This window comes from Peromyscus maniculatus, chromosome 23 (assembly GCF_049852395.1).
Source record: "Peromyscus maniculatus bairdii isolate BWxNUB_F1_BW_parent chromosome 23, HU_Pman_BW_mat_3.1, whole genome shotgun sequence".
NCBI classification, from domain to species: Eukaryota; Metazoa; Chordata; class Mammalia; order Rodentia; family Cricetidae; genus Peromyscus; species Peromyscus maniculatus.
The window spans coordinates 38,501,125-38,513,227 of NC_134874.1; the positions used below are offsets into that span (position 1 = coordinate 38,501,125).

The following is a 12,103-nucleotide window of genomic DNA, read 5'->3' on the forward strand; positions in this document are numbered from 1 at the left end:
TTTTAAAACCCAAATGCAGATCCAGGAAGACTAGAATGAAAGGTCACAACCCACCTTTGTGGTTGCAGATACCTGCACATGTCCCTCTGTGCTCTCATTATCTCACGTCTCAAGGATGGGTCTGAGTGACCATTATGCTGAGCAGAGGAAGGTGCTCTGCTTTCAGCTCCCCTTGCTAGGCCTCAGCAAGGAAAGCAGCACAGCTCTGCAGAGAGCATCTTCTCAGTTCTCTGCCTCAAGTTCCATCCTAACAGGTCCTTCCCTCCTCTTACCAAGTCCTCCCGGTGGGCTAATCTCCAGCTGCCACACATTCTGACGTCATCATCGTTTGTGATTCTCCTTTGAATTCTTGTTCCTTTATAAACAGATGCTTTTAGAATCCGGCCACAGTACTTGCCGAGCTCTTCTCTCATGTCACTATCTGGATGTTTTTCAGATTAGACAGACACACCCAAGCTACCACCCTGGTCTGCCAGATATTTGGAGGCTACCTAAGATCTCGAGGTAAACTTTGTTTGAAGGTTCATCATAACACACACTTAGGGTTTTAAAATGCGAACAGTAGGGGTGGAGTAATAATGAAAAGTAGATTTCAGGTCTGCCCAGACCTCTGCTTCTAGTATATTCTTCTGGTACGTGCTTATGCACAAACAAACTGGGAGCATACTGTGCATAAGCTCTTCATATTTCTCTTACTGCTAGAAAGCTTCCAGTTGGAAGTCAGAATTCAGTCTCATTTCCTGTTGAGGAATAAATGGGTTTCTGTTTTGATGGTATTAGTATCTGTGCACTATAGAGCATTCATAATCAGATACCTTCTTGTGTGCAAACACTTGTGCAGGGTGAAGTCTTCTAATTTCTGGATCATAAGATATCTAGAGGTTATAGAACTTTATATTTCAGCCAGTGGCTTATAGGGGCTAAGTTGATGGCACTTCTACCCACAGTGTGTAGGATTTACTTACAGGCTTTTCGCTCACTGTAGTAAAAGTTATACCTTTACATTCTTTATTTTGAAATGTATTCTGTCCTTTCAGTAGTTGGTAAGGCAAGAACTTACTGTTTCTGTTTTTTTTTTTATTTCAGTTAAATGTTTAAATTGCAAGGGTGTTTCAGATACCTTTGATCCATATCTGGACATAACATTGGAGATTAAGGTGAGCTTAGCAGTTAACGGTGGTGAAGTTAAACATCCTTTCGTAGCCTTTTTATGAATGTTCATATCAGTCAAACATAGATGGTGGTGGTTCTTAGAAATTTTAGCTAATTGAACTTTTCACACTCTTGTTTTTTGTTGTTTGGAACTTTTATTTTTCTGATTACAGATGCAGTTCTGTGCTTATTTAAACAAAGGAGAAATACTGTATAGAAGTACAAAACCTGCTTCTCAGAATCATTCTTGAGTGGTGTGATCTATACTGCTCTACAATAGCTTGCTTGCTTTTTAAAAAAGATTTAGAAACTTCAATGTCTGTGTATCTGTGAGTGTGTGTTGTGTGTGTGTGGATTCCAGCAGAGGCTAGAATGGGGCATTGGACCCCTGGAGCTGGAGTTATAGATGGTGCCAGCAGCCTGTGGGTGCTGGGAACTGAACTCTGGGTCTTTGGAAGAGCAGCAAGCACTCTTAACCTTGAACCATCTCTCAAGCCCAAAACTGCTTTCTGTTTATGAAGATAGGTTTATGATTATGCCTTAGCCTGTCTGCTGTTTTCATTTGATTCTGCTTGGAAGTATTGTTCTCTAGGCAATTTTATAGTGGGTCTAGAAAGTAGATATTCCATAGTTTACATGCCTGGTTCTTGTTGGTTTTATTTTTATGCTGGTGTAAGTCAAACTGCAATCTACTTTTGTTCTGTTTAATCTGCTTGTCTTTAAAGTGGGAGTAGGGCATAATTTCTTGTGTAGATGTATAAAAGTAGATACATCATGAACAGTAATAAAAAATTACATAAACATTTCCTGTTGCTTTTCTACCCAAAGGGTAGGAGTATATGTGTGTGCATTTGTCTGTTCATCTCAACCCCTGGCAGTGTGCATAAGTGACATGATGTTTATGCCCTTTCCTAGGCTGCTCAGAGTGTTACCAAGGCATTAGAGCAGTTCGTGAAGCCGGAACAGCTGGATGGAGAAAACGCCTACAAATGCAGCAAGTACGCCATGGGGACAGGTTCCCCCTGGGGGGTGCGGGGGGCTTTGATTCCCTGGGGTTGTTTCAAGTTAGACACTGACTCGGTTTAAGGGCTTTTTAGGGTGGTTGTCTTTTTCTCTGTTCTTTTTGCTTGGGGGACTGGGTGTGGAGTCCAGAGTCTCACATGTGCTAGGCAAGTTCCCTACCATGGAGCTGTATCCTAACCCAAGTTATCAGTTATTGTTTGGAATTGTCTTTTTAAAGGCAGAGTCTTTTATGTGGCCCAGCCTGCCCTTTGAATGTTAATCTTCCTGAACAATCAGATTACATATCTTTTATGTTGTTAGGCAATTCCTCCATTATTAATTATTATTAGTACTCTGTGTATGTGGGTGTTATGGAGGATTGAACCCGGGGCCTTGTCCATACTAGGCGACCCACACCCCCAGCCCTCCTGGAATTTCTAATTTTACTGTTTTGACTGAGATGTTTTGTTGTTGTTTTTATTTAGTTTCTTTTAAATATTAACTTAAGAGTATTTTAGGAAAATAAAAACAGACACTGAAGTATCTATACTAAGCGTCCCAACCTTTCCTTCCTGTGTGTTTCAAGGTGCAAAAAAATGGTTCCAGCTTCAAAGAGATTCACCATCCATAGGTCCTCTAATGTTCTCACCATTTCACTGAAGCGCTTTGCCAACTTCACTGGTGGAAAAATTGCTAAGGTACATACATGATTTGTGATTTTTTTTTTCATCACTGTACATTGAATTTCCCCTTTTCTTCCCAATGAATGATGAAAGTGGCTAAGATATAACACATGCTTGAGTCACTTAAAATAAGTCACGAGTGACATCTAGAGTCGTCCCTGTTACATCTTGTTGAAGATTCACAGTGTGGATCCTTCCTTATTTATGGCAAATAAAAACAATGGGATTACCCTTAACTCTCTTCTATTCCATGCATCGGCTTTCTGGGGTCAAGGGTTGTAGGTCCTGCAAGTCCCTTCCTCAAGCACCGTCCTTAGGTGTATGCCTGTAGCTGAACATGGGCCACCTGTGTCTTCAGAATGACGGCCCTAACTCTTCCCATTTATTTTTAGGATGTGAAATATCCCGAGTACCTTGATATTCGGCCCTATATGTCTCAGCCCAATGGGGAACCAATTATTTATGTTTTGTATGCTGTGCTGGTACACACTGGTTTTAACTGTCATGCTGGCCACTACTTTTGCTACATAAAGGTAAGCTGCTGGGTGGCTAGTAAGTCTGCTGTGGGACAGCACTGGATTCCTGGGGTCAACAGTGGGACTTTTACAGTGAGCTGTGATGGTCTATTTTTCTTAGGTGGTTTTTGACTGTGGTTCTTGACACCAGACTCAATCCAGCCTCTCTGGTTTCTTTGACAGGCTAGCAATGGCCTCTGGTATCAGATGAATGATTCCATCGTGTCCACCAGTGACATTAGATCGGTGCTTAACCAGCAAGCTTACGTGCTCTTCTACATCAGGTATTGACCGGAACACAAGTTGTCAGCTTTGCTGTTGTGTTGGTTTCTCTTCCCCCTCATCAACATACTTAATTTTGAGCTGCTTTTTAAAAACAGCAAGGTAAAGATGAATTGCCATCTGCCTGAGCATGAGGTCTTTCTGAGTGTAAGTTTGCTCTAGCTTCCTGCTCACTGACAAGCGTAGAAGGAGGGGACAGCAGCCCGAGGAGGCCATGGGAAGGAAGGGGGCTGTGTGCCCTTGTGCCCCCTCTCAGCCAGAATCTCCCCACCGTGAAGACAGGCCTCTAGTCAGGCACTGCCAGCACTCGGGCCCACTCTGTCTGCTGTCTTTGGAGAGATCTGATACAGGCTCCAAGTTGTCTCCTTTCCTTGTAAGGTGCCTGGGGTAGAACCCAGGGTCTCCAACACGCCAGCCAGGCCTTCTGTCGGCACATTCTCAGCCCCACAAAGTATCCCAAGTAGCCGAAAGTTAAGACTATCCCCAGATGCTCAACCAGGACAGAATGATCATATCCACAGGTTGAGGTACTATACCAGTGTTAAGAGTAATTTGTTGGGGGAGATCAGGACTTCACTGTATAATGCAGAATGACCTTGATTTCTTGATCTTTCTGCTGAGAGTGATTTTCATAAAGCCTTTTTTATAATTTTTCAATGCTCTGGGAAGGTGCTGAATGTATATGGAGGGGAAACAGTTTGAAATATTAAATGCAGGTACTGAGAAGAGCGGTATGGGCAAAAAGCCTGGGAGATAATCTGAATCAGAAGGGGAGATGTAGAGTCATTGACAGATGATATTACAGATTTTCTCTGATGGTGTATATTTATAATTGAAAACATAAACAGAAAAATAGTTTTTTAGAGAGCAGAACTATCAAAATAATACAGTTTAAAACATTTCTCTGATGGTGTATATTTATAATTGAAAACATAAACAGAAAAATAGTTTTTTAGAGAGCAGAACTATCAAAATAATACAGTTTAAAACATAATTAAGAGCCAGGCATGGAGGCTCATGCTTGTAATCCCAGTGCTCAGACTCGGGCAGGAGAATTGCCCCAAGTTTGAGGCCAGCCAAAACTACACAAGTGAGTTCCAAGCCATCCAGAGCTTTAGAATGAGACCATGTCTCCAAAACAATAGCAAAAAGACAAAAACTAACGATAACAAAAAATCCAAACTGAAACCAACATTTCTTGACCCAGTTGGTGCTGGGTGTGGTGGTGCACACCTTTAATCCCAAGAGGCAGAGGCCAGTGGATCTCTGTATGTTTGAGGTCAGGTAGCCAGGGCCATGTAATGTGTCTTGGGGGGGGGGGGGCGCTCATTGAATCAGTTCATTGTGTCCTGCCTCAGCACCCAGCACTGACAGCATAATGGAGGTGCTATGTGTAGCTCTGTCCATGAGACATGGAAGCTCCATTTCCCATTTCTGTCTGACAGGCTGAGTACTGTTGGGTTTGTAAATAAATCTTCTAGGGAGATGTCCTTCCTCATATAAGTAAGCTATTTCATTCTTTGTCCTCAGGTCACATGATGTGAAGAATGGAGGGGAACCCACTCATCCTACCCATAGTCCTGGCCAGTCCTCTCCCCGCCCAGGAATCAGTCAGCGGGTCGTCAACAACAAGCAGGCGGCACCAGGGTTTATTGGACCCCAGCTGCCTTCCCATGTCATGAAGGTAACGCTTCAGTCGGGAATGCATTTCTGCTTGAATCCCAAACCTGGTATCACTGCAGGAGTTGCCTCATCTGCTGACCTTGCTGCCTGAGGTCACTGTAGCCCTTGATTCCATAAAAGGCTCCAGGATGGGGGAGTAGTGATCCAGTGGCTGCTTAGGGAGTGTGTGGAAGGCCCCTCTTACTGTGCACGCCCACGCTTCTTGTGGGCTAGGTATTTGGGTCTTAATTAAAGTTGGACTCAGGGAAGTAAAACTCTTTCAGGAACACTTTGTTCATGTCTGTGGGTCATCTTAGGAGTGTGGCAGTGCGGAAGGAGTTTGCTTGTAAACAGATAACAGAATTGAACAGTATTTCCGCATAGGTCAAGCTTGTCAATTACCAAAACCAAAATGAGAAGGGCCCTAACCATTGTGTACTCTGTGTCTAGAGTCCTGACCCAACTGTTTGGTTCCTCCTTATAGAATACTCCACACTTGAATGGCACCTCACCGGTGAAAGATACGCCAAGTAGCTCCATGTCAAGCCCTAACGGAAACACCAGCGTCAATAGGGCGAGTCCTGTTAATGCTTCGACTTCTGTGCAAAGCTGGTCTGTCAGCAGGCCCTCCGTTATTCCAGAGCACCCCAAGAAACAAAAAATTACCATCAGTATTCACAACAAGTTGCCTGTTCGCCAGGGTCAGGCACAGCTGAATAACAACCTCCACGGCCCTTCTCTGGAGGCCCCTAGCAAGGCAGCCCCTTCCTCCACCGTCACTAACTCCTCTGCAATACAGTCTACCTCGAACGCACCCGTGACGTCCGTGTCTAATAAAGTAGCAAAATCAGTTTCCCCTAGTGAATCCTGTTCTAAGCCCATGGTGAACGGCAAGGCTAAGGTGAGCTCCAGCGTGCTGGTCCCCTACGGGGCTGAGTCCTCAGAAGAGTCTGATGAGGAGTCCAAGGGCCTGGCCAAGGAGAATGGTGTAGACCTGATGGCCAGCACTCCCTGTGCCAGGCCAGAAGCTGAAGACGAGGACGGTGAGGCTTCACCTCACGAGCTTCAAGAACCCGTCACGTTAAATGGTGCTAATAGCGCAGACAGCGACCTGAGAGAAAACGGCCTGGCCTTTGACAGTACCAGCTGCCAGGTCCAGCCCGACCTACACACAGAAAACCTCTTTTCCAAACTTAACGGTCTTCCTGGAAAGGTAAGCAGCAGGGAGGGAGGTCTCAAATCTCATAGCTCACTTAGCTGGGTGTCATTAGGCTGGAGCTGGCCACTGGAGCTGAAGTACTTTGTTTCATTGTAGGTGACCCCTGCTCCTTTACAGTCTGTTCCCGAAGACAGAATCCTTGAGACCTTCAAGCTTACAAACCAGGCAAAGGGCCCACTGGGTGAAGAGAGGTAGGAGTCATGTCAGTGAGTGTGCCAGTGTGAGTGAGCACACAGTGTGAGTGAGCACACAGTGTGCCTGAGCACACCAGATAGTGGAAGACTGGTATGATCATCTGGGGGTCTCGTTAGCTTACCTTTTAGAGTAAATACCAGCCTAGGAAGCCAGCAGTCACGTCCCCCTGATGGGTTCAGCTGACATTTCCTCCTGCACGCCCTCTTGCAGGTGTAGTGGTTGGTATTCCTGGAAACACTGGTTTTGTTTTTGAGACGGGGACTCATGTTGTTGAGACTGACATCCAGTCCCCTATGTAGCTGAAAATGGCCTTGAATTCTCAATCCTCCTGCCACCGCTGCCTCCCCCTCCTCCCCCTCTTCCCCCTCCTCCCCCCCCTCCTCTTCCTAAGGGCTGGGTTGTCAGGTGTGCACCATCACACCTGCTCTACGCAGTGCTGAGGGCAGAACCCAGGGTTTGTGCATGCTGGTGGACTACCAACTGCACCACACCCTTAGCCCCTAGATCTTGAGACAGGGCCTCACTGTGTAGTCCAGGCCTGGAACTTACTATGTAGATCAGGCTGCCTTCAAATTCTTGCCCAGTTTCCCAAATGGGCTTACAAATAAGTGTAGCCACCATTCCTGGCTACATTTAGCTCTTCAGATGAGTTAGATACTTAGCTGAAGGTGTGGAGTGTCTAGAACTGCAGAATTGTGAAAGCAGGAAGTAGTCCTGATGCATATTTCTTTTATACTTAATGAGGGAAAAGAAAAAACTTGGTTTCCAGGAATGATAAGCTTCCTACTGCATTTCATCAGATCTGCTTAAAGTACAGGCTGTTGAGTAGAGCTGGCTGGCAGTCAGCCCTGTGTGGCAGTCAGTCTAACTGTCGCTTTTTTGTTTCTTTGTTTTGATGGGGCTGTAGTTGGACTACAACAAGGGAAAGCCCCCCGAAAGACCCTGTTTCACAGCTGGAGCCCATCAGTGATGAGACTGGTCCCTTTGAGACACCGGAGGCAGTCACCAATGGGAGCATGAAGACCCCTACGACCATGTCACCCCTGGAACCTACCATCGACTGTACCAAAGAAGACTCCTCGATTGTTGTTTCAGCTAACCCTGTGGAAGCTCTGCCCTCCATCACTGCTCTTTGTAACACCACCGGTACTACCTTGGGGGATGGCCCACCGCCCGAATTGTGTGACCCTGATGACTTGACTACCAGCCCGAGCCAGCCAACCCAAGCAGTGAAAGGGGAGATAGCTGAGAACCCGCAGGACTCCACCGTGGCTGAAGCAGTGGAGAGGCTGAGCCCGGCTCCCTCAGTACTCACAGGCGATGGGGGTGAGCAGAAACTCTTCCTTTACCTCAGCACAGAGGGATCCGAGGAGGCGGAAGACTCTTCCAGAAGCTCAGGGATCTCTGCAGACACAGTGCCCCCTCAGCCTGACAGGACCACCAGCTCTTGTGAAGGGGCTGCCGAGCAGGTGACTGGGGACAGAGGTGATGGAAGCAAGGTGGGACCCAAAGTTCAAGAACCTTCCCCAGCCAAGGAGAAGATGAGCAGCCTCCGGAAAGTGGACCGAGGACACTACCGAAGCCGGAGAGAGCGTTCTTCTAGTGGGGAGCACGCGAGGGACGGCAGGGCCCGGGCGGAGGACCACCACCACAAGAAGCGGCGCTGCCACAGTCGAGAGCGGCCCACGCAGGAGCGCCGCCCTGCCAACCCACACTGCAATGGGGGCCAGCACCCGGGCCATGGCGACCGAGCCAGCCCTGAGCGCCGCTCCCTGAGCAGATACAGCCACCACCACTCACGGGTGAGGAACGGCCCAGAGCAGGACTGGAGCCGGTACCACCATTTGGAAAACGAGCATGCCTGGGTCAGGGAGAGATTCTACCCAGACAAGATGCGGTGGGACAAATGCAGGTATTACCACGACAGGTACACCCCGTACACGGCCCGAGAGTGGCGGCCTCTGCGTGGTCGTGAACATGAACGCACTGCCCAGCCTGGGCGTCCACACAAAGACAGCTACTGGGGCCGTAAGGGCTGGGAGCCGCAACCCCGGGGGAAGGAACGGCCCCACTTCCACAGCCCTCGAGAAGCCCCTGGCCTTGCCCTGCCCCTCGAGAGGCATCCCCAGGAGAAGGCTGTTCTGGACATGCAGGAAAGCAGCCACAGCCTCCCTGAGCGCTTTCATGAACACGAAAGTGTCAAGTCGAGGAAACGGAGGTATGAGACTCTAGAAAATGTTGACAGCCGCCTAGAAAAAAAAGCCCACAAAAATCTGGAGAAGGACACTTTGGAAGAGCCAAGGGTGAAGAAGCACAAAAAATCTAAAAAGAAAAAGAAGTCCAAAGATAAACATCGGGATCGAGACGGCAGGTGAGACCTGGAGAGGGGTCTAGTGGCTGGGCTTGGAGCGGCCAGAGCACTTGCCTGGCCAGCTCTGTCCTGATAACACCAAGCCAGAGGGTTGGGTCTTGCTCCACCAGTTTGTTTTTTTTTTTTAATCACTGGAGTTCACTGAGGTTTGATTATTTTACCCATCTCTAAAGTTCACACAGCTTTTAAATTGTTGGTCCCTAACAACTCTCTCTGGCCTGACGTACGTCATCATATTTGTGTATCTGTTGTATTTTCTCCTCTGCTGCCTGCTTGCCCACTTGGAGGAGTGAGTTTAGGACACACCGATTTCTTTCTTTGGCTTTTGTCTCCTTTGTAGGCCACCATTTCTCATTTTGAAGTCTAAATGTTTTTGTATCTTTTTGAGGCCCAAGCTGGCCTCCAACTTAGATCCCCTGCCTTAGTATCCCCAGTGCTGGGATTTATGGGCTGTCACCGCACCTGATTGGTTTTGCATCACTTAGGAGCTTAACTGTTGGTGACAGTCTTAATTGATGTCTGAATTGTGAGCATGAATGCAATTCCTGTATCTTTTAGCTGACATCACTTAACATTAAAACTGGGGAAGATTGCCATAGCTATCTGTAAACAGGCAGCAGGTCACGGCTGCCTTCTATCCTGTCCTGGACATGTGGCAGAATGTGCCAAGCCTGGCTAAGGCAAAGCAGTGCTGTGGACTGTGGTGTTGTAGTTGAAGACCTTGGGCTTAAACTTGTTTCCGTGAAAGGAAACAACACGTTGGCAGGAGAAATTTGCCCACAGGTGCACAGCCACTGTCCCGGGGGTGGAGTCCCAGGACTGCAGTGTTCCTTGGTGCTGAACTCTGCCTGCTTCTTCTGTAGGCACCAGCAAGAATCCGACTTTTTGGGAGCATACTCTGACACTGACCTCCATAGACACCGGAAGAAAAAGAAGAAAAAGAAAAGACATTCGAGGAAGTCAGAGGACTTGATGAAAGATGTTGAGATGCATTTACCGAAGTCTTCAAGCTATGAGGCTGTCGGCCATTTCCGGAGAACGGAAGGCACCTTTCTGCTGGCTGATGGCCTGCCTGTGGAAGACAGTGGCTCTCTCCGGGAGAAAACCAAGCATTTAAGGATGGAAAGCCGGCCTGACAGATGTCATCTGTCAGAGTATGGCCAGGGTAAGAAGATGGGGAATTACGGACACAGCTCTTTGAGTAACGAGTTTTGGGAAAGGTCATGAACACAGAAATGTAAGGGGCACAGAAGGGTGTAAGAGTGGACTCAGGATGCCCCAAAACAAGACCCTCCCGAGGAGCAGAGGTGTGGTTTGACCTCTGGCTGGGTGTGACCTCTGTTGAAGGCCTGAGTTGCATGGAGCTGGGCCGGGCATACCTGTGTGCTCAGACCCCTGGAACTCAGAGCGCCTATGTGTGTCACACAGAACTTTGGCTCTTCAGGTATTCTGTGCCTGTGTGTATATTTGTGTGCACTCACATGTACATCTGTGTGTGTGTGTGTGTATTGTGTTAACTTCTGAGTCCCTAAAGGCCCTAGCATACCCCAGTTCCTAAGCCATAACTCAGTAGTGTGGTTTCTAGAGATTTATCTATAATGTGGGGCTCTGGCATCCTCCAGGCTGCTGGTTTCTGAGGTGTTTTTACTGGATCTCTTCTCCCTAAATGATGGGTCCAGGCTAGCCCGGAACTCACAATCCCCCCTCATCCTCCTGAGTGCTAGGATTACAGACCAGTGCCAGTGTGCTTGGCTGCCCCTTTCTCTTCCTACCCTGTTTCTAATGCGCTTTTCCTCTAAATGGGAGCATTTGGCTTGTAAAAACTGTACAGGATATGAATGTCAGTAGGGCCAGAGCAGAGGCTGGCAAAGTGTAGCCCTGGGGTTACAGCTTAACCTGCAGTTCAGAACGGCTCTAACACTTGAAAGTACTTAGTGGCATTTGTTCAAGTGAGACACTGTGAAATCAGTAGACTGGCTGAAGCTCGTGTTTTGTGTTGTACTGTTTTGGTGCCACGCAGTAGAGCTAAGACATGGCCTGTCCCATTGAAAAGGTTTTCATCATCTGGTCCTTGATATAAAAAGCTTGTCAATTCTGCCCCCAGACACCCGAAGATTATGGTCACGAATAAAAGGCACGTGTGTTACTACAGAGATGTGTTAGTGACCCTGAGTGGAACCTTTGGCTTTTTAGCAGTCCACCCATACACTGCATCAGGCTACCCCAAACTGGTGGGTGGTTTGCAGCTAATGCCTCTGCACCCACACCTCTGCTGTGACCACTGGCCCTTTCTTACAAACTTCAGTTCTTCCTACAGCTCTCTGTAGGACTCTCAGCTCATTTCTTTGGGCTGAAATCTATCCGTCACATTAGAATGTACAGCAGTATGCTGGGGCAGAGACCTGGTCCTGGGGCGTGGCTCTAGAGCATCCTCTCTTGGTGTTCTTTGAAGCACTGCCAGCCAGTGTCTGCTTGCTCATCCTGTAGGAGTGATTTTTCAGCAGCTGACATCGAACTGCAGGAACTGATTGTAGTCAGTCCTCAGCTATACACACATTAAATTGTTTCCTCACTTTACCTTCCAGGTGATTAAAGCCTTGGCCTCATAACAAAAAACAAAAATTACGGTAAGCCATTCTCCTGTCTCTCTTTTGGTCATTTGTAGAAGTGCTGAGTGGATATAGTTGGGTTTATTCTGAAGAAAAGACTGGAGTCCTGGGGTCTGCGTCTCCAGCATACACTCAGCCACTAGCTAGCGTGTCCAGACATGGAAGTTGTGCTGAGAAGTGGGGTTAAGTATCTGAGAGCAGAGAGGAACCACACGGGTCAGGGCCATGTCCGGGGGGTCCTAACGCTGGTGTTTTATTATATGGCCCTGAGATACAGGAACGCATAGCCCACACTTGGTGAAGCAAAAAGGACTATGTCTGTCAGTCCAGTCTGCAAAGAGGGCTTTAAAATGAGCTGCTACAGAAGCTCAATTTGCGGCTAATTAGTGAAAGTGGAATCTGAGGCGATTAGC

General features: G+C 47.5%; 1 protein-coding gene across 3 annotated transcripts in view; it reads left to right on the forward strand.

Annotated features, from left to right (window-relative positions):
• Window positions 1–11,703, forward strand: part of Usp42 (ubiquitin specific peptidase 42) — a 120,935-nt gene extending 109,232 nt beyond the window's left edge. For all 3 annotated transcript variants that reach the window (XM_076561329.1, XM_076561330.1, XM_076561331.1), the window contains 12 exons: window positions 437–504; window positions 1,087–1,157; window positions 2,068–2,150; window positions 2,741–2,852; window positions 3,230–3,370; window positions 3,536–3,636; window positions 5,165–5,318; window positions 5,781–6,509; window positions 6,612–6,706; window positions 7,618–9,081; window positions 9,945–10,246; window positions 11,667–11,703. In XM_076561329.1, coding sequence (XP_076417444.1) covers window positions 437–504; window positions 1,087–1,157; window positions 2,068–2,150; window positions 2,741–2,852; window positions 3,230–3,370; window positions 3,536–3,636; window positions 5,165–5,318; window positions 5,781–6,509; window positions 6,612–6,706; window positions 7,618–9,081; window positions 9,945–10,246; window positions 11,667–11,674 — 3,328 coding nt within the window. In that variant the 3' untranslated portion in view covers window positions 11,675–11,703. The remainder of the gene's footprint in view (window positions 1–436; window positions 505–1,086; window positions 1,158–2,067; window positions 2,151–2,740; window positions 2,853–3,229; window positions 3,371–3,535; window positions 3,637–5,164; window positions 5,319–5,780; window positions 6,510–6,611; window positions 6,707–7,617; window positions 9,082–9,944; window positions 10,247–11,666) is intronic.
• The last annotated feature ends 400 nt before the right edge of the window (window positions 11,704–12,103 follow it).